This window comes from Pinus tabuliformis, chromosome 9 (assembly GCF_031772625.1).
Source record: "Pinus tabuliformis cultivar Carrire ecotype Pingquan chromosome 9, CPIR1, whole genome shotgun sequence".
Taxonomy (NCBI): Eukaryota; Viridiplantae; Streptophyta; class Pinopsida; order Pinales; family Pinaceae; genus Pinus; species Pinus tabuliformis.
The window spans coordinates 1,812,618,008-1,812,641,321 of record NC_142307.1 but is presented as its reverse complement, the minus strand read 5'-3'; the positions used below and the strand labels follow the sequence as shown (position 1 = coordinate 1,812,641,321).

General features: G+C 35.4%; 2 protein-coding genes across 2 annotated transcripts; both read left to right on the top strand.

The window, feature by feature from the left end:
- Window positions 1-2,366: 2,366 nt before the first annotated feature.
- Window positions 2,367-2,779, top strand: LOC149156020 (uncharacterized). Its single transcript, XM_089438345.1, has one exon. It carries the CDS (start codon window positions 2,372-2,374, stop codon window positions 2,588-2,590), a length of 219 nt encoding a protein of 72 aa, XP_089294471.1. The 5' UTR covers window positions 2,367-2,371; the 3' UTR covers window positions 2,591-2,779.
- A 3,625-nt stretch (window positions 2,780-6,404) lies between these two features.
- On the top strand, window positions 6,405-21,382 carry LOC149156019 (actin-like). The gene is made up of 3 exons (XM_089444607.1): window positions 6,405-6,477; window positions 10,948-11,561; window positions 21,065-21,382. Exons 1-3 carry the CDS (start codon window positions 6,405-6,407, stop codon window positions 21,380-21,382), a joined length of 1,005 nt encoding a protein of 334 aa, XP_089300733.1.
- Window positions 21,383-23,314: the final 1,932 nt, after the last annotated feature.

The window sequence follows — 23,314 nt, the reverse complement described above, 5'->3', positions numbered from 1 at the left end:
AATATAAGTGAACTTATATCGTATTTTATTTTAGTTTAAAGTTATTAAACAATTTTTATATTTTATTTTGACATAAAATTATGATTAAATAATATATGATTTTATAAATATTAATTTTATAAGTATTCAATTATAATTTGATAATTATTATTACTCTATTAGCAACTTTATATTAAAAAAAAAGTGTTCCACAAAGCATTTTTATTGTAAATATTATGTATATTTATCATAAATATCAAGTATATGTTTCATATTTGTTAAAAATATATTTTTTAGTGGTCATATTTACTAAAACAATATAAATTAAATATGTTTACTTCTGCCTTTGGGGTTTGGATTGACGGTGAATAGGTGCATTATTAAGGCATTTCTTGCGATACGTCATTGGTTAAAATCCCCGTGGGTGCTTACTTATAAAAAAAATTATATATGTTTACTTGTATATTAGAAATGGTGATTTGTAATTATTTGCATTTTTAAAAGTTTTTTTTTATGTAGTGTTTATATCAAAAAGACTGTACTATATTTTCAAATAATTTGATCACAAATATTTATGTTGGCGGGCTTGCCAATTTTGAAATAGAACTTTTAAAATTTTGATTTAATTATCAATGATTATTAGGTGGATGATAAATATTTAATCTTCATAGAATGTTCTAGAATATTTTTAGTAGTTTTCACAAATTAAAAGTTGATATTTATTTCCAAAATAGTTGTCACTTTTTCCATTTTAATTAATAAATTAATAAAAAAATGGCATATGAACAAGTGCTTTATGAAATTAGTTTTGGTTTTAGGGCATGTGGTATTGATAAGCCATGGCGTTGGCTTATAGTATTGTAACAAAGCTTATTTACATATTAAAAAGCTTCATGTTAAAGTGGGTATAAATCTCCATAGTTGATAATCTTATTGAGCTTTTTTAAATGTATATATATATATATATATATATATATATATATATATATATATATTCAACTTATATATTAATTGTTTATTAATGATTATTATTAATGGTATTATTATTATTAAGGATTTAATCTTTATAGAATATTCTAGAATATTTTTAGTAGTATTCACAAATCAAAAGTTCATATTTATATCCAAAATAATTATGTCATTTTTTTTCAATTTAAATAATAGATTAATAACAAAATTGCATATGAACAAGTGCTTTATGAAATTAGTTGTGATTGTTAGGGCATGTGATATTGATAAGCCATGGCATTGGCTTATAGTATTGTAACAAAGCTTATTTACAGATTAAGAAGCCTCATGGTAAAGTGGGTGTAAATCTCCATACTTGATACTCTTATTACATATTTTTAAAATGTATATATAATCAACTCATATATTAACTGTTTATCAATAATTATTATTATTATTTAGAATAAAATTATAATTTATTAGTGTTCAAAAGAAAATGAACATTGTCAAGATTATAACTAATTCTTATAAGCATCATATTGAAATTGGGTGTTGGTAAATTCCCAAAACACTATGAGATGAAAGAGTTTGTCACTTATACAATTCTACGAGGGTTGAAAATGAAAAACACCTCTTAGATTGTCCTTTTTATACTCACCTCTATATAATTCTCCAAATATTTGTCACCCTACCAACCTTCTCGATCTTTTAAATCAACAAAAATATTGTAATCTTACCATCTTTTTCTCACTTCCTCTTAAACATAGAAATAAAATATTAAAAAATTCTATTTAATCTCTTACTGTGGTAAAATCATATAAAGCAAGTTTTAATTGATGTTAACTATGATCATATATTGACAATGGTTACATTTTATTATTAATTTGATTCATTTTTTTTTTAATAACCAAAATTTGATAGTGACTAATAGACTAAACTAAGTATCGGTATATATCCAGGTTCGCACAGCAGCCACGTGGACAACTAACAACGTCACCAATAATGAAAATATAACAATATTGTCCTCATAATATACCTAAAACGAGTAATATCCCGTGCATTGTATTTCACTCATGCGATGGGCCGAGGTTTTACGTTATCTTAGAAATAAGGCAGTGGGATACACCCGAATCCCGAGATAGAGTAAAATGGTAGCCGTTTTATTCATCCGATGGGAATTCCAGCCTGTAGGGAGGTACAACCCAACAATAGCTGGTCTCCCATCTCCGTCACGCCTAATGGTCCGGAGGAGCGGGCAGCAACATGACCGTTGGATTCCTGAGAGAGCTGCCCCGACAGAGCATAATCTCTCCGTATATATATATATATATTTCTGCCTCTCCTATACATCTCGCGGAGCGTGGTGGTTAGTTTAGTGAATTCTACCAGTCTCTTTCGGGTGGATTCACAATTCACGGGTAGCTTGCAGAGAGATTTCGTCGCAATGGAGGTCTGCAGATCGAAATCGAGAGTGGTAGATATGCGCTCAATGATGTTGGTGGCGTTGGTGATAATTATGTTACTCGCAGGGGAAGCCGCAGCTGCCACCACTGAGATCAGTTCATCTCCAAGTCCGCAAACAGGTAGCGCGCCGTCCTCTTCCTCTTTGCCATCTCTGGTCGCTCTCTTAATTGCCACGCTGGTTGCCCTCATTTTACACTGATCCATTTCTTGCAGATGGGAGAGTTCTTGTTTTAGGATTAGGTTTAGAATTTGATTTCTGTATTATTTCAAATTCTCAGGATAGGTGATTTGTTCACCCCAAAATGGCAACACGTATTTATGTGGCAATGGATTCCAGAAGTTTGTCATGCGTTACGGATGTTATGTGTACCCGGTTTGGCATTTAATGGAAGAATTTTACAAGCCCTGTAAAAAGTAAACGCATCTGCATGCCATTGTTGTAATCTTATAGTATCTGTACAATTATTATGCCATAAGGCGTTCCTTTGGGAAGAACTCCTCTCCAGTGCCATTCTGTACTTTCCTGCGCCTCCCCTCCAGTGCCATTCTGTACTTTCCTGCGCCATTGATTTCATTGTTAGATGATGGAATTAATATTCACCGTTTGATTCGAAGTGTTCGATTCATTCTCCCTCGCCGCGCATCGCATCTGGCATCTGGCAAGCATGCACTACACTCCGAATCCTCCTGCGCTCTTTGTTCATTAAGCAAAACCCCCCTGCGCTCTCTGTTCATTAAGCAAAACGAGAAACTTCCAGGATGTGGATATCATGCCCACGGGATCCATAAGCATCATGCGAGAAAGCCCTACTGCTGTGTTGTGACCATCAACAACTCCCCTCCTTCTTTAGTATTAGCAATAACACTAAAGAAGTGGTGACCCTTAGTAAAAAATTCAAAAAATTTTGTAAAATTTTTTTGTGTTATACTCGTCAAAAAATACATCGCACGGAGAAGAGTGAAACATTTCTTTATGAGAAATAAAAAACAGCGAAGAAGCGATGCGAAATTCATCGCATCGCACACATTAAAAAACGCCCATAAATGAAAATCTTAAGAAATCTCTGATAGCCGATATGCGTCATTGCATATCGCAACATCGCATAAACATCACACAATAACTTAACAAATTGCAACGATAAATGCGATCTACGATCTTGTGATAAATGCAATCTGCGATAAATGCGACCTGCGATCTTGTGATGCTGCGATCCTGCGATCTGCGTGATTCTGTGCTAAACTGACCAAAAAACTCCACGATTACACATCTTGATAATGCGATCCGCGATGCTGCGATGCGAGTCGCAGAAATCACCCATCGCAAATTTTCCTCGGCTTAGCATTCAAGAAAAGCTATCCCTAAACCAAAAATTGGGCGCGCACCTTAAAGGAAATTAATGAATGTATGCCAAAGTATTCATGAAGGACAATTTTGTGTTTTTCGAAGAGTCAGTTCACTATGAGGTGTCATGATTTTATACATTTGTAGAGCTTAGAGCTTTCGTGTCAAAATTTATTATCATTACTCTTTTTCTTTGCGTGAACTGCAGGAATGAAAAACAGGAAACAACATGAAGCAATGTGCAGGAAACATCTAAGGAAAAAGGGAAAGCGTCAATGCTCGGAGAGCAAAGAGGAGATTCCCTCATAAACGGATACCGCATGCAACAAAAATGCAGATTTCAGAGTATTACTAAACAGATGCTGATATCAATAGGCGATTCGACACTCAAGGTCAAAATCTCACAAAAGCAACATGTTTACAAAATTCTGAAACTGATGCCCGGTAAAGGAAAAAGCGCTAAAGGCGGAAAACGCAATAGAAAGGCCCGGATCAAAGAACGGAGGCAGTTTTCGATGCGCGATTTGCACTAGGCTAAGAAAATTGTTCAGAAAGCAAAGTCCCTAACTTACTTAGTCATCCACGAGTCTGGAAACCGAGATAACAAAAGCAGAAGCAATTTGAGAGAAATTTGGGTTGTTACCAAGTATATACGCAGTAAATTCATCCAGCCAGAGGATGATTCCCAAAAACATCTTCTAGTTTACTAAAAAGTGATGCCAATGCTTGTCATTTCTATTTGCGTAGCTCAAGCAAAAGCAGAAAACAACCAGCCGATGCTTCCCAGGCAAATGTTACATGCTCGCAACACTAAGGAGCAAATGCAAAAATAGTTAGAAATTAGATTCAATTTTTAGAAATAAGTTTGCTTAGATAAAGGGCGGTCATTTAAACCGTATCCTATTTATGTAATTAAGTTATTTAGTTAGCAGTATTTAAACCCTTCTCAGGCATTTAGAGAACGGTCCAGAAATTTGTCAAAAACTTGTCCTCAGAACATGCACTTCTGCACCCTCAAATGAGGTTTTGATGAATGAATGGATCAAGGTTTATTAATGTTTGCATTTGATATCTGCTACTGATGTTGCACTTCTGTACTCTTGGTAGATATTAGAACAAGTAGAGATAAATCATTGTTGCTTGAAGCTTATGAGTAGGACCAGTCATAAATGGTACTTTTATCTCTTGACCATTTTTGCTTATATTCTTAAAGTGATATACAGTTTTTAGTTATTTATATGTTATTGTATGAATGTTTGAGTTACCATTTGGCACTTTTGTACGGTGGAGCCATTTATTTATGTTTGATATATGAATAACTTATTATGCGATATGCTGTTCACAACTGTTTTGCCTAACTTTTTATGCAAAGTGGTTCATCTTAATTGATTTCCATTCTTATGATAGCTGAATGATCTTTATTACCAGTTATTATTTGAAATCACTTTAGATCGCATAATAGAAGAAATACATCCCGGCTTAGCATAGATTAGATGTGTTGTTTTTATTAGATTACAATAGCATAGAATTAGATTAAAGTATCTTAGATTAGAACCTTTAGATCAGCATCATCCAACTATGCACACACACACACCCTTAGATTGGGAAACTGGTCCCATTATCCCCAGTCGGACCCACTATACCAAATGGATAAGGAGCTGCCAACCAAGGTCCGAACTGGGCGGGTATCCCCCTTGTTGTCGACCCAATTTTCAGGGCTTCAACATGCTATCATTGTCAAATTCAAGGCTGAAAGTATCGATCCAGCCCATCACCATACCTTTGGGCATGATCTTCTTGTTGTCAAATTCAAGGCCGGAAGTATCGAGCCGGCCCATCACCATACCTTTGGACATGATCTTCTTGTTGTGTCTGGGTGATCCCATTTGATAAAGTCAGTTTTCACACGGGGTAAGTGGTGTCTCAGAATAAAGCAGGCGTTTTTATTACTATTCAATTCAAGAAGAAATGACTAGATATTGAAAACCCTTGTTTTTAATTTATGGGCTCTGATTGATGTTTGGAGTGTCATGCTCTCTGATTTTGTCCCTTGTAGATCATGTAGAAATGCTTTTGCTATTTTTTCATTTGACGGGTATTTTAAATAATTAGGCTTCCTCTTATGCTGAGGGAGTATCAGCCACCCACAAGTTTAGTCGTCATGTCGTTTTATCAGAAATCAAAATTTGGGACAAATTGACGAAATATGTAGCCTGGATAATGGTCTGCAGAGGAACCAAAATGACCACATCCCACTGGCTGTGTTGTATTCTGAGCATCACTATACTCTACAGCGTGATGATCTGAAATTTGTAAGTGGTTGGGTCCGAAGACGTGGTGAGAATGTCCGTGCCTAAAATAAACATAGTATTATGTTTAAGCCCTCAGGGAAAAATCATAATCAAATGAAAGGAAAATAGCACTCATTCCTAGGAGGTCAGCCCTCTTAGTATTGCTCTAGGATCACTGTGCATAGCCATGGAATTTCATCGTGATTTCTTTAAACAGTGAAACTTCTTTAGAACCACTATGTCTATTTAGAGCTAGGTAACTAGTTCTTACCATATAAAGGCCACAAGAAGTCTGTTTTTTCCAATGAGTTGAATTGCCTCAATGGAAAATTCCTCCATGAAGACACGGAGGAGGTAATATGATCACAGCATGGTCCTCTATGACGGAATGGAAACTGAGTGGGGCCTATTCCTCTCTACAGATTGGGTCTCCAAATATAGGTTTACTTCTGGGTAATTATTGTGAAAGGGCAATGTCTAGTGGTTCTACGACTATTGTCATGAATATCAGTGTAATATTTGTAGTATCAGTGGCCATACAATCATCGTTCATTGTAGGGAGTAAAAAAATAATATATGCAGTTTTCATTGTACTCAAGAGAGTTTTCAAGGTGACCACCTCTTTGAGGAGAAATTTGAAACATCTCCAATCGAAGTATTTGTAAAACATGGATGGAAACTCCCTCAAATCCTTGGAAGGGAAATCATATTGCGTCCTGATATAATAGATTGAGCACCTAAAAAAGATAAAATTCTCTGCCTTCCATAAGGGTCAAAAGCTTACATACCCATTCCTCACAAGAAATGTGATGGACAGTCTTTGCTTTCTGCTTTTGGGAACATGCCCTGATGTTGAGGATCATCGAGATGAACTATATGTCTAGCATGAATTTGAAGGATCTTCTCGAAGTGTGAAGTCAACATAAGACCAAGAAGCCCAAAATGGGCAACCTAAAAATTAGGATGGAGCTTTTTAGATATCATTCCTGATAATGACATCTTCGGGGGGTGAAGAGAACGGGGAGGTTGAAGAGGAGAGAATATGCAACCACATTTAGTTCCCCTACCTCTTTTGAATGGATGTGAGATATTCCAATCGCGATTAATCAGAGTAGTTGCGATTAAGAGTACAAATGGATTATCATCACTGTTATAGATCACATTCAATCCAAAAATACGAAAAGAGGGAGAAGATTGTAGACAATGTTTCTGAATATTATGTTCATTGGTAAATGGGAATTTCTAATTGCAAATGTCTATTCTTAAAGGGGAGGGGTGAAGGCATGGTTATGTCAGCTCACTGTTGAGGTCAGTTGGTGAACTTGTTCACATCAATCAGGTAGAGATCAAACCTCTCACTTTTCAGGATAGTGTTCCTCCATCATCTGGTCCACCAAATGAGGGAATTGCTTTTGAGACTTGAGTTGGTCTTCGAGAAACCACTTGCTAGTTCAATGGAGTTGTCCTTGTCTTCAAATCTAGTGTATTTATTGCATTTTGTTCTTGGTTCATTCTCCCTGACTTGTAGAATGGTGTCTTTCTCGAAAGGTTGATACATCTAACATTGCTGGTTCAAAACAATTAGTTTATCCACACTGAACAAAATGGAAGAATGACTATGTATTGTGATAGATCCAATTTGAAGGCACTTTTACCACTTTGCTTCAGAATTTGAAATAGTCCATATTAGTTTGTTTTCAATTTAAAATTCTATCCCGTCATCCATTCTTTTCCTTTGGCTTAATATTGTAGTTGACTCGTTGCTTATCAAGAGATTCCTTATACTTCTGAGTCTTATGCAATGCCCACTTCCACCCATCGATGCATTTTGTTGATATGGTTGATGCACTTTTCAGCTTGTCATTGAGTAACTTTCTTTTGTTGTTTCTACCATCTAGCCAAAGTAATTTCTACTCTGGAATCTCATGCATGCCTCAAAGCTGAAAGGACAACTTATTAGTGAAGCGATGGATCAGTCTATTCTATGCTAAAAATATAAGAATTGATCATCTTCTATCATCAAATGTTGATGGCCGTACATTCTTAACAATCACAGTACAGTCGTATAAGGTCCTATTGGCCACTTATATTTTTTCATGTGTTGGAATTTAGAAGATGAAGGCTGTGCCCCTTTTCAAATTGGTGTTTATTAATGACCGTAATGCATTTCCAAAGATGTCATAGAATTTTGTTGTTTCTGTTGTATTCAGTGGGTGTTAGAGTTTGAAATTCACTCAAACATGCTTGAAAAATAGGTGTGTAGTTTGATGCCTTAGTATGGTCTTCGTACATTGCCAAAGTGTAGTTGTTTTTCTTCCAGGCATTTGGCCCCATGATATAGTGTTATTGACATGGGATTAGATACATGTCTACTAATATGATAGCTCTTTTGTAATTGCCTCCTTTTAAACTTGATTAGAAATTTTTAACATTCCCATGAAATGACTCACTATGTTTGAGAGTGTTTCCAACCTCATCAGACTTCATATGGAGAAAATACAATTTCATAACCCATTCAAAATTTAGTAGACTTAACAGTTTTCGGGATTTCAGGATCAACGAGATTGTGGCATTTCATTAGATTATATCATGTATGAGGATAGGTGATTTGCATTTAATCAAGAGCACCAAGCCCTATATGTATCCCAGTGTTTGGTGTTGATTGTTGAACCCCTCTGCCATGGCCTTAGCAAAAGTGTACCCTTCACTCAAGTAAAAATCATTGATCATGCACGTTAAGCTTTCTCTACCATATTATAAGGCTTGGATTAAGACGTTTGATCAAAATTGGGCAGTGTTGACTAATATCCCTAGAGAATTGAACTAGAGGCAAAAACTAGACAAGAGGAGAGGAAGCTAGATTCTAGATGGTTGATTCTTAAATAATTAATCATTGATGTACAATGGATGCCATATTTATCTTGATTTATGTACAAATATGCATGTTTTCATATCCTCTGCAACTAATTTGGCATTTTGGATGTTTTTTTAATGTAAATGCAAATATATAATATATATATACACACACACAAGACGCTTCGCTTCTGACGATTTTTGGAAAATAACACTTCCGACACTTTGCTTCGAAAAAACAGACTCGCTTCATCCCTACTTTGAGCAACATTGCTCAAGGGCAAACCATTAACTTGATGCACTTCCTTTGGCTAAGCTACTGCTATGACATGGGCATATTTTGGTCAAAATCACCCAGACTTTCACCTTGCCCAATCTGCTTCCTGCCATTGGAGAAATTGAGGCTTGGTGCATGGTTTGACATACATCCATTGTTCAACATCAAAATATGCTAATGCAATTTAATATAATACATTTAAAAAATACATGATATATTGTAGACTAGGATGAGTACGTTAGGATTAGAAAGCAAATGTATTAGGTACCCATCATAACCAGATCCTCCTTTAGTTGAAATTGCACTTTACCCTAGTTGCCCTGTCCCTTATAGAGTGAAAGAGAAGCCTCCTTGTCCATAATTTGAGGCACATTTGGTAATTTGATTTTAGTACTGCTGCTGCTATTCCTTTCTGTGATTTCCCTATTCTGAAGCTGTCAATCACACTTACTTCCACAGGGTTGCTTGAACATTATTAGTAGTGTCCGGACTCGTGCCATCATCTCAAGTCATTTTTATGTCATGTATAATCGCTTTTCAGGTGATGAGCCTTAGCAAATTTAGAGATTCCTGATTATGATCATGTCTGGTGGGTAAATAATTGCAAATAATGACTATTTTGTGTCTTATGCGCTAATACCCTCATTCTGCCAACCAAAGTTTTCACGGTGTGCACTCTCAAAAGTTCTGCTTGTTTTTGCATAAGTTAGCAGATTGATTGCTCTGCTTGAGACAATAACTGTTAAGATTGAGCCTATATTTCAGAAGTTAAAAATCAAATTAAGTTACAGTTTTTGTTCCCAATTTTGATGGGAGGCTTTTCACACGGCATATATTTATATCACTTATTTTCTTATGTCAACTCGTGATGGATAGTAGGTTGAATCTATGGATTGTCAAGTCTGTGGCTAGCTCTAGCTAGTGGAGCTTAAGATGCATGTCGTTTTACTGTAGACTGTTTAAAGCTTTGTAGTTATTTGATTTTTGAGGTGTACCTCTTTGCATCCAATGTACAATGCTGCAAGTTTTCAGTTTTGTTTAATTTGTTTGCTTTGCTTTGATGCAAGTAAATTGTAATTTATAATTAGATCACTCATGACTTTAAAAATTTGCCAAAAATCACCAGTTCAAATTGAACATCCTTAAATTTGTTAGATCCAGAGTAATTGGAGCATTGACTTATCATATATATGCAGCTTATGGAGGATTTTCTTTGTTAACCTAGGTTTTAATTTAGGATGTCATGAAGCATGCAACATAAGTGGTTCTGAGCACTTCTATAATCTTCATTTACAGTCAAAATAGCAAACAGAAGTTGGCAAGTGTTGCAAGAGTCAAATTCTTTTTATTATTTCTTTTGTGAGATTCTGGCATTGTATTGTTTTTATTTTTATCTAATAGCCATTTTATTCTAATTCATTGGTGCTCATTTTTCATGGGCCTTAGATGTTACCAAGAATATAGATGTCCTATTGCTGTTAATCAAGTCTTCATGCCTTCACAAAACTTTGTGCATTTACGGAACTTCTTGGAAATCCATATCCCAAAGCTCCCAGAATTTCCCTAATGGAGTATACATGGCGAACATCCAAAAGGAATCCCTTGAGCAAACAAATATAAAAGGATAAGTCAAAGTTTCCCAGGCTTGAGTAAGAGAGAAGCCCAGAGTTCTCTAATTGCTAGACCGAGTACCACTCTGAGATTGATACAAGTGATGTTAAGCTTGATACTTATTTTGGTTTTTCAAAACAAAGAGTATGTTTAAATATTTGAATTCCAAATTCTATTTTCAGGTATTGTTCTAGATTCAGGAGATGATGTCACTCATGTTGTTACCATCTATGAAGGCTATGCCCTCCCACATGTAATCTATAGAGTGGACCTTGCAGGTAGAGACTTAACTAATGCACTATGCAATATCCTGACTGAGAGAGGTTACTCCTTCACTACAATAGAAGAACGAGAAATAGTTCAAGACATGAAGCAAAAATTGGGATATGTTGCAATGGATTATGAAAAGGAGCTGGAACTGGAAAAGACCTCTACTGCATTGGAAAAGACTTATGAGCTTCCAGATGGCCAAGTGATTACAATTGGCTCTGAAAGATTTAGGTGTCCAGAGATTTTATTCCAGCTTGCTGACATTGGGATGGAAGCTCTGGGGGTTCATGAAACTACTTACAGCTCTATCATGAAATGTGATGTGGATATCCAAAAGGACTTGTATGGTAACATTGTTTTGAGCGGGGGATCCACTATGTTTCCAGGTATGGCTGATCGAATGAACAAAGAGATCACAGCACTTGCTCCAAGTAGCATGAGGATCAAGGTGGTTGCTCCTCCAGAGAGAAAATACAGTGTCTGGATTGGAGGCTCCATCCTGGCTTCTCTCAGCACATTCCAACAGGTAGTCCTGCCCACCACATTCTTAAGATCAGAAATATCAACTCAACCATATTTCAACACTTGAACTATAACCTATAGCTTAAATATTTGGAATAATGGATCATGAGACTCCAGAAAATAGGCTTTATTTAATTGTCAATTATTTTCATTAGTATCCTTCATGCTTATAAAAAGTATGTTATTATTTGGAGATCTGAAAACACCTCCCAGGTATTGTTTCTGATAGGGGAAGAAATTTACAACCACACATTTTTAAGTTCTTTAAGAAACATACTTGAGGAGCTGCATCACAAAGCACAGACTTCCTTAGACTCTTGTGTCAGGTCTGACCTCTAGTTTTTCCACCAATTATCACCAAGGACTTGCACTGTGCCTCGTCTCCTTGAAACTCCCTTTGCAAAAAGAAAGTTCCTGAAAGGTCTTATCTAAGCAGAGCTCTGGTCATAGAAGGACTATACCAGGCTGGTGTTAAAGGGTCTTTTCTGAGCTTTCCAAAAATAAACTTCTGTTTGCCAAAAGAAAGGTCCTGAAAGGTCCTATGTAAGTAGAACTTCAGGTCCTGAAAGGTTCTATATAAGTAGAGCTTCAATCATAGAAGCTCAGCGCTTAGTAGAGCTCTGGTCCTAAAAGGCCAGCCTGCTAAGTCATGTCCCAAAAAGACCTTACCAGGTCTTACTTGAGCATGGCAAAGAGTTAGTCCTAAATGGTCTGAGCTAGAATGTTCGATTGAGAACGAGTTGATGTATCCAACTCTGGTATAACTTGATTGACATAAAAAATGTAAGAGGGTAGTCCAAACTCCAAACTGATAATAGAACCTATGTGAACGGCTTGATGATAGTCATGAACCAATGCCTTTGGCTACAAGTATTCTTTGATTTTATTAATTTAGACAGTGGAACTAGTCTAATAGAAAAAATGAACCCTAACCTTAGCAATTTCATTCTAATACTAGTTGGACCCAACTCTACTCGAAGATATCTTTGGCTAAGGAACTCCAATGTTAAGGGAGAGAGGCTCATTAAGAAGATGACGTAGGGATCCTGATCCTCCATTCAACTAATGAACTCGAGCCCAAGTCCAAGCCTTAGTGTAACCTTTTTGTATGATTTCTCCCTTGGTCATTAAACACAAATGATCAAACATTGAGCAAGAACTAGTTGATGAGAGAACTAAAATGTTAGACATAGAAGTTATGGTAAATATGGAGGACTGCATCCCTAATTCGGGGACACCAAGAATGTGTCACAATCAGTAACTATACACAATGGATTTATATAAGATGTTCCACGTGAGGTAATTAAATACAAATGATAATAAAGTCTCTAACTCTCATCTAATATCAACATTAAAGATAACAAGTATGTGTTATACAATGGGAATATATCATGTGGTTTGTAAAGCATCCTGAAAGTAAAACTTGAATTGTATTTCACCCATCTTATGTTGAAGACACTATTTTGATAGTGCGCAAACCACTAGATTTTGTCCCTTATAAATTTGGGAAACTGTAATTTCTATGGAGTAGGTCTTTAGCTCATTTATCCTAAGCATCCGGTTGCAAACTAAATATTACAATATATAATAGAATTTTATTTATTTAACAATAACAACAGTTATTAAAAAATATAATATATTTATGTATATATAAAAATTATAGTGGTTTTTTTTTGGGTGGTTGTTGTTTTTCTGGTAAGTAAATTATTAATATTTTTATTAATTTCATAATTTAATAATGACTACATAATGTTTAATTTCAAGGGTGAGTGGATATTTGATGGTGGAAGGGTGTAAAGTAAAATGTAATAGGTATTGGAGGTGATACACCCCCACCAACTATACAATAGAGGGAAGTACTTTATGAGAGGAAATGGGAATTTCAAGTAGAGGGGGGTGGGAAATGGTGAAATAAGGTATGTAATATAGACTATATGGATTAGATGAAAGTTGGAACTTGGAGGTTATATAAGGGGAAGCAACTAGAAAGAATGGCAATTACATAGATATTTGTAATATCTTTAATTAATATCACTACTACACCAAGGGAACTTTTAAGACATTTTTTTAAGACAAAAGAAATCTTTTGCCTTGAAAAATAACTTTTTATTTTAGTTATTTTACATTAAAATTTAATATCAATTGAATTGTCTTAAATATAAACTTTAAGACAAAAGCACTTTGAAACAAAAATATGTTAAGACAAAACGTTATATTTAAGACAAAATTATTTTAAGACAAAAGTAGTTTGAGACAAAAATATTTTAAGACAAAACTTAATATTTAAGACAAAAATAATTTAAGATAAAAATATTTTGAGACAAAACTATATATTAAGACAAAATTAATTTGAGACAAACATTTAAAGGCAAAACTTTATATTTAATACAAAAACAATTTAAGATAAGATTATTTTAAGACAAAAAATTCAAGAGAAAATTATTTTAAGACAAAACTTTATATTTAAGACAATAACATTTTGAGACAAAAATATTTTAAGAAAAAACTTTATATTTAAGACAATCACCACTTTAGATGAAACATGTTTAATACAATTAACAATTAAGACACAAACATATCAATTGGAGACAATATTATCTAACAACTGCAAAATTGACTCTGACAGTGCGGCCAGGGACTTTTGCAAAAATTGGAAAAAAAAGGTCCTATCACAGGTTGTACATACTTCTTCTGGAGAGAGGTGTTGGAGCACCTACAGCTTCATACATAATGTGAAAAGAAACAAACTCAATGAAAACCGGGCAGAAAGCTTGGTTTATGTGCACTACAACTTGAGGTTGTTGAGTCATTACTGTGATCGGGCTTATGAGGATCCCACATATAAAATTTGGGACAACCACCCAAAGGAAGACAATTTGGAGGATGACACTATACATCTTGAAGAACTGGAAGAGGAACTTATAAGGGATGAAGATGAAGCAGTTGTAGCAGCCATGCCACCTCCACCATCTAGTAGCAGTGCTTGAGTTCTGAGTCTTGTTCCTTTGTTGTCGCCACCTCCATCTACACCCTCACGTGGAGGGAATATGCCTTCTAGTTGTGGTCGTCGGTCTGTGCAGGAGACTCCTAGAAGACCACCACGACCTGCTTATACTCCTAGAGACTCTTGTGGCAAGGGCCACATGTAGATTTACAGTTTACTTGTCTTTTCTAGTTTCTATTAGTTTTCATAACTATTGAGTCTTGAGTCCTTGAATCTTGACTCTTGACTCTTTCATATCATAATGATATTTTTTGTAAACAATATATGACTGTGACAATGAAAATTTGAAGTTTGAAGTTGGCAATTATAACTCATTGGTAATGATTGTGAATTATGAATATGATGCTTCGTGAAAGATTAAAGTTGTTTCATTTCATTATTCATGTTTCATTTTATAACATTTCATTTCATGTTAACAGTTAGAAGTTAGAACTTAGAAATATCTAAGATATTATTTCTTGTAATGGTTAAACTTAGCTTACAAGTACAACTTTGGTGATCAATGATGATAAATGTTATATATTGAATTTTCAATTTTGAAAGATTGAAGTTGAAACTTTAAGATTGAAGTTGATGAATCATGATTCATGAGACTCAATATGTTGCAGTTGTAATATGTATGTTACTAACTTGTGGACATGGTTGATGAAGATTATAACTTCTAGATGATTGATGTGATATGGTTCAATGATCGATCTATGTTTTTTTATGTTTTTTATATCTAATTCGTCATTTTACATGTTTTTGTTGACATATATGTATCAAAAATTAAAAAATATAATATATTGTAAAATAAATAAAATTCTATTATATATTGTAATATTTAGTTTGCAACCGGATGCTTAGGATAAATGAGCTAAAGACCTACTCCATAGAAATTACAGTTTCCCAAATTTATAAGGGACAAAATCTAGTTGTTTGCGCACTATCAAAATAGTGTCTTCAACATAAGATGGGTGAAATACAATTCAAGTTTTACTTTCAGGATGCTTTACAAACCACATGATATATTCCCATTGTATAACACATACTTGTTATCTTTAATGTTGATATTAGATGAGAGTTAGAGACTTTATTATCATTTGTATTTAATTACCTCACGTGGAACATCTTATATAAATCCATTGTGTATAGTTACTGATTGTGACACATTCTTGGTGTCCCCGAATTAGGGATGCAGTCCTCCATATTTACCATAACTTCTATGTCTAACATTTTAGTTCTCTCATCAACTAGTTCTTGCTCAATGTTTGATCATTTGTGTTTAATGACCCAGGGAGAAATCACACAAAAATGTTACACTAAGGCTTGGACTTGGGCTCGAGTTCATTAGTTGAATGGAGGATCAGGATCCCTACGTCATCTTCTTAATGAGCCTCTCTCCCTTAACATTGGAGAGAAAGTAGGGAAAGTGAAAAGGTATCAATTGGAGCATAGGGTGGAAGCAATATGGGAGAGAGGTGAAGGAAACCAAGGTAATATAAGGTGAGAGCAAAAAAGGTAGCATGACCAAAAGTGACATATATGAAGTAGGGATGATCTCTTAAGAAAATATCAACAACCCTAGAATTGCTTGACTCTAAGCAATAAGAACTAGATGGGAAGTTGAAAATAGACGTGACAATGAGGAAAACAATGTACCTAAGTAGTTTAAGGCCTATTGTACAAGGGGTAAAGGAAATTATGTCATTTGTAGCAAAGAGAATGTATATGTGTGTAGTGTTGAGGATAACCCATTGTTTTCAGAAGTAAAGAGATGAGTCAGGGATGTCTAATCCTTGTACTTGAATAGAAAAAATAACAGAAACATTAAAGGGTTTTCCGTTTCGTTTCCCTCAGCTAAATGACCGAGTAGTATAAATGTTATCAAGAATAGAAAACCTTTCCCAACCTTCTCTATACATAAATCAAGTAATTTTGTAAACCTCACATCATTGAAGGAGAGGCTCCATTTCCTATCTACCTAGTAAATGCACGAGAGAGAATAACTACCCCAGCATGCTTTTCCTCAACATAACATTGATGCAATCCTATGCCTCCTCATGATTCGATGAACAAGTGAAAACCTTACACTTTCAACTTACCAAATGGTTCCCCATTGGAACCTTGTCATTTATGTCATTCTCTTAGATGTTGAAGGTGCGCTGAGGAACTTATGTGTATTGAGGGATTCCTTCATGGCTTCATGCATGGGCATGGGTCACCCCCATGGACATCCCACAGATTTCAAGGTTATCAACACATTCCATAAAACAATAAAACATTATGTAAATTAAGAAGATAATTGAGACAATTCCCATTTAAACAAGTAAGAAATGATAAATATTCCAAAAAAGGAATACGTAGATAATATCTAACATAAATATATCATAAATTTGGATCAATTATGGAGAGCTAACTTAAAAAAAGATGGCATTAAACAAATAAAAAATGATAAAGATCCCAAAAAGGGACTATGTGGAGAATATCTAACATAGATCTATCATAATTCAAATCAACTGAGGAGAAGGAACTTGAAAATAAAATAAAATTAATGTCTCTCATTACATAAAACATTTTCTCAAACGAATGTAGCAATTATTGTTATGCTTCTTATCAAAAATTATTTTAAATATTAATATGATGTGAATATTATAATGCTATATTTTTATAGGGATAAGAATTAATTTTTTTGTAGATGAAGGAAATTGTATTTCATTATCAAAACATGTTTACATAACTTTCCATACATATCACACCAATCAATTCATTTTATAAACTAAAATACACTTATAATCCCAATTACAAAGATCAAACACTATAAAATCCAAAGAGTCGATTTCTCCAATTAGCTTACCATGCAAAACATTGCCATACAAGTCGCCCCCTTGTCACCCCCTCATTGTGCCCAACACAACAAAGGGGGGGCTACCACCCACCCTCTAACCCCCACCCAACAATTATTTCATCAACTAAAATACTCTTAGAATCTCGATTACAAAGTCCAATGCCAAAAATCCATAGAGCAGATCACTCAATCCAACTTTCCATGCATAACATCATGTCATCTCAAATGAGGTAGGGTTTTGATGAGGGGGAGAACCATGATAGAATACACCCACTCTCTTACCATAGATTTGTGAGGGAACCATGATAACAACTATAATGGTCCATTAATTAAATTCCAAATAAATTGATGCTTTTTCCAAAATAGAGCAGGGAACCCAACCAAGAAACCATACCTTTCTAGACATACTAAAGACCAACCAAAATGAACTCAAGAAACATGATAGCCCACCAACACTAATCATGGTTAGCAGGAAATTATGGCTGAGGCCTAAACACTCAAACGAGGGAGTCCATAAGATCTCAAGCATTAGAATAACTCACTATATAACCCTCTACATGGTCCAAACAAGAATCAAGACTATCCAGAAAAAAACTATGATTATAGAGCATTCTTTTAATATTCGTAACTAAGGAGAACACATTATAATTCTCCACCTACTTTTATTTGAAGACTAGCTACAATAGGGTTAACATTTGTTGATGTAAAGCTAGTGAATTTAGAATTTGTTTCTTCTGGCTCCTTTTTTCTGTGGATACGGGAACCCAATTTGAACCTTAAACAAGCAACTCAAAATAGTATTGGTGATCCCCACCATCTTCACTCTCCAACTCCTGAATTTCCTTTCTTATCTCTAGTGGGACCGCATTGAATAATGTAGTCGTTGAATCATAGGCAAAGGGATGGACCCTCCACTACCATGGAGTGGTAATACCACCACTACCTCACCATCTATTCATTCATTTCCTAAGAGGAATCAACCCTATAGATAAGAATCACTTTGGACAACTAATGGAAATACCAGATCCTACAAAAAAAAAAAGAGAGAATGGATGCACCACCTAGACTACCGAACCAGGAACCCAATAAGTCATCTCTAAATCTCGAAACCAATGGTTCAAAATCCCCCAAGTTATTAGGTGGGATCAGAAATTCCCCATAACCCAGCACCATGAAACATAAGACTCTAAAATTCCCTAGACTAACATAAGGCTCGTCTATGATTAGAAAGAACACAAAGCCACAGACATAATGCACATATAAAGCAGTGCCACCTTCTATCAAATGATCCAACACAATTTGAAATCACCTCAAAAAGAAAAAACTTCTCGTTTTAGAAACCACAGAAGATGTATAATTTAGGTGATGCAGGAGCATCTAGGCCTAGCCAGCAATGTGATGGAGTGGTCACATGTTGTGGTTAATGCAAGTTTGGAGGAAGACTTGGTTGTTTAATTTGTATTAATTTCAAAATAAATGTAAGTAGTTAATTATTGCCTAATTCTTAACTGAACTAGGAATAAATGGAAATGTGATCCTCCCTTCGTGGAGATCAAGCCAATTAGCTATATTGATTAGTTAGAGTCGGATATGATTTCTAGGAATACAGTGAATTCCTTCATTTGTGGAAGGAAATAGTTAGATAGAACATATATGTATTTCCCTTCTTTTCTGAAGGGAGAGGGAGGATTAGAGAGGATTCAAGAGTAATGTAAGCCTACGGGTATTGTAGGAGGAAAAGCCCACTAATTTGTAGAATCAGGCCAGAAAGGATTGAGGGGTGGAGTTAGTAGAGCGAAAGAAAGACAGTGTGGATTGCATTTCTTTTGAGACAAAGGTATTTATTTGTGTAACCTGACACAATGTCGAGACTCTGTAATGGGTTTATTGTGAATAAATTAGTGTTGTGTGCATTATTATATAAACGACCCGTGGAGGCCTCGAATGCTTCCTTTTTCTCTGTATTCAGATGATATTGGTGTTGGATCTACGTTTTTCATACTTTATAATAGAAATAATGTGTTAAAGCATTAGTTAGCGAATTCATTCCATTGTTTGGTTCTGTAATTGGAAAATGCAAAATACACTAAGTACCAGGTGTGAAACACCTTCAGGTTGATAATCAGGACTTCAAATTATTATGGGTAGAAGTTTTAACACTATCGGGTCTGTGGAACCCAGGTAGGATCACTCCAATGTATCTACTTGTTGTATCGTTGGATGCCATTTACATAGAGAAATCATGCTAAACACTTAGTGGATTCGGGGAAGCTGACTTGAAATTTTATGCACGAAAGTTTTGGATCCTATCGAGTCCGACACATACATCACACTGCGTAGTTGGATCGGCACACATCAAAGGCCTGATCCTCAAAACTTGCGACTTCCAATTGCGACATATCACATCGAGGTTTTCAAGTGGAGGTGGTATATTGTAAAGAAGGCATTATTATTTCAATTGCCGACAGTGATTAGCGATATCCCATCGGACCTCAGCCAAGGGATAGCGCCCATAGTTTTGGACCATTGGAACCCCGATTGGTGATATTGCGATTCAATCTAAGCCGTCCGATTGGCCAGATCTAGATTTTCGGCATAATATATAGAATTGCTTTAAAAAGAGGAAAAAGCTTTGTTTTGACATTTCTGAGGGTATTTTTGGTTCCGAAAGGGAAAAGCAATTTTTTTAACCTTTTTCAAAGGCTTTTGAGTTCCAAAAGGAAAAGGCATAGTTTTCAAAGTAAAGAGATGTTTAGCGAGTGATTGTTGGGTTTTATAGATCCATTTATGGGTTTATATAAAGCCTTGTTTCTGCTACATCATTTTGGTATCAAAGCCGAATTGTAATTGAATAATTGGGGTTAAACAGAACGGAGAAATATGGTATGAAGGAATTAACAACAAAGTTATGTGTTAAAGTATTCATGCAGGCAAGAGGAAAGATCAGATTCTAATCTGACAGAAGGAAGGCACACAGAGGTGATGTGTAGCAGAATTTGCAGATGCAAGAGACAAAGGAAATCCATTCAAAACACAGGTGACAACATAAGAAAGTATGAAGACTGCAACAATATAGAACAAGAGAAGCTATGAGAGAAGAACCATATGTGTTCTTAAAAGCAGAGCAAGGAAAGCACTCTGAAGTGGCAATGAACTTGAAGAATCCAACAAGAGATTGGACAGAGAGGACAGTTGAAGTGTTCTCAAGAGAGAGTGAGAGATTTTAGAAGCCTAGAAGGAGAAAAGGTGTTGCTCAAGAGGAGGTTCCAAATAGAGGACCGTGCTTACCAAAAGACTGAGTGAGGAGAGCTTAATGAGGTAAGATCGCAGTAAGGAGGACTTGTTGTTGCAGGGGCTTGTTGCAGAAGAGTGAGGAGCTCATGAAGAGAGGAGAAGAAGATGACTATTGATAGTCATATCAGAGGTTCAGAAAGAAGCCAGAACAGAAGGAAAGATGCCAAAGAAAATGGCATGAGGATGAGTCAAAAAGAGTTTGACAGAGAGAGATGAGATAGATTTCTGTATTGGAATATTGATGGAGATGCTGCAGAGAAGTGATGAAGACCAGAAGCATGGTTGGACCATGAGAAGGAGAGTAAAGTGGTAGAGGCTACAAGAGAAGATAACTCAGTAAGTGAATTTAGAGATAGCAGAAGAGTTGACAAAGATTGAGCAGATATTGAGTGCTCAAGAGGAGCCAGAGGAACTCAAAGAAGCAGAAGCAGAAATGGAAGTTTCCATTTGTAGACCAAAACAAGGTGAAATTTTGGGTGGAGAGGATAATGAGAGATCAACTGAAGATCTCATTGACTATTGGCACAGTTCAGAGCAATTAGAAGATATGATGACAAGGGAAGCAGATGAGGCAATGAAGCGTTGTGATTTTAATTCTCACAATTTTTGTATGTTTGTAGGGTATACAGAGGATGATGGACAGTCTAGCGAAACTGTCACAAGCAGGACTAAAGCTCTTAAGGTGAACTATGATGGATAATTCCTTTTAGAGGAAGGAGGTACTGATTTATTGCAGCAGAGAAAGTTCATAGATGAAATTCTATTTGGCATGAAACAATGAGATGAGGTTGATATAGACTAGAAGTCTAATGAAAATGCCATAGTGGTATTACAAGAAGGTAAACAAATGAATTTGTTTAATGAAGTTGATGAAAAAGCTTTGCAATATGATAGTGCAGAAACCAGGATAACTCAGGAGGATTGTCAGGAAAAGAATGAAGCTCAGAATAGAAGTTGTGATGAACTACTCGAGAGATTTCTTATGGAATTAGAGTTCTTGGAAAGATTTCTCAAGGAAACTGAAGGCGAAATGAAGCTTTTAGAACTTGATAAAGAGGAGATTATGGTTATTATGCATGATAAGGATGAAATGTCTTTAGCATTTATAGAGTTAAGTAAATGTTCAGACTCTTTAGTTAATAATGTGACTGCAGGTATGGAAGACAACATTAATAAATATGATGTTGAAATCAGAGAAATTAAGCGAAGGTTATTTGAAGGTGAGATGAAAATCAGGAACAACAAGGAAGCTATGTCCTTAGAGACATGAAGGAGACAGAAGTATTAATCGAGAATGATGAAGATGGAAGGAACCATCAATTTAAAAGAGATGATAAACAACATAAGAATGAATTTGAGGAAGGCATTATATTTTACAGGCATAGTAACTGGTAGCAGAATGAGGAACAAGAGATTATTATGGTAGTACAAAGAAAGACAACTAAATACTGAAGATACAAATGGAGAATGAAGAAAAGGGTCAAGTGGAAGATATTGCAAAAAAGGTGGAATGGAAAACCGATGAACGAGTTCAGGGAACTTGGAAAAATTCATATTGATTTGTTAGAGAAGGAGAGACTCAAAGGAATGGAGTCACAACAAGAAGGATCTGCTGAAATCCAAAATATCTATGATTGAGGATGGGTGCTTGAAGCATCAAAAGAGGATGGGAGGTATTGTGTTTTTAAAATTGATGATTGTTGTATGTTTGCAGGTCATATAGACTTGAGGAAAGACAAGCAGTTATTGGAAACTGTTATATTAACAGATGAAGAGATGACTACCCACAGTCATATGAAGAATAAGGAGAAAAGTTACAGTCAAATGAAGGAATATGTCCAGGCAGATGACATCCAAAGAATAAGACAAAAGGACGATGGAAAAAGAGTTATTGAGATCAAAGGAATGTTTGGAAAGAAAGAGATCCATTCATATGAATATGGAACAAAGAGTTTTCTCAGGAAAATTGATGGAGCTAACACAAACAAAATGGAGAATCTTATGGTGTATTTAGGAAGTGGAAATCAACTGGAAGAGTTGATGGTGAAATTCTTTGAGGAGACCTTGGTGTCTCATAATTTTGAAACTAATATTTTGTGTGTAAATGTAGGATACATTGAAGTAAGACAACTGATTCATGTTGAAATAAGGGAAAGGAAAAGCAAAAATATGATTTTTCAGAAGTTAGAAGAAGGGAATTCACATAATCTTGTGATGCAGAAGCAAGGGCAGCTATTGAACATAGTTGTAGTGAATTACGCAGATATTAGACAACTATGAAAGACTGAAGCCAAAGGGGAAAAGATACTAAAGGTTTATATAGAAGACTTTGTAGATGTTAAATGGTTATTGAAGACCATTGACCCTGAAGAAAGCTAGAGTAGAGGAGGATTAAAGATAAATATTATAGATAATGCAGTTAGTGAAGATCGTGCAAAGATCTTGGGAGAAATTCTAAGTGAGATGGAAGATTTGTGGCATGAGTCAAGTCTTTTGGAGAAGAGGTAAGAAAGCCAATGAATAAGTGATCAAATTCTACAGCCAAAACTGAATGAGAACAAAGTTGTCATGGATGACAAATATGAGAAAGAAGTTGTCAGAAGTGTTGGCATAATGAGGAAGCAAGGTAAAA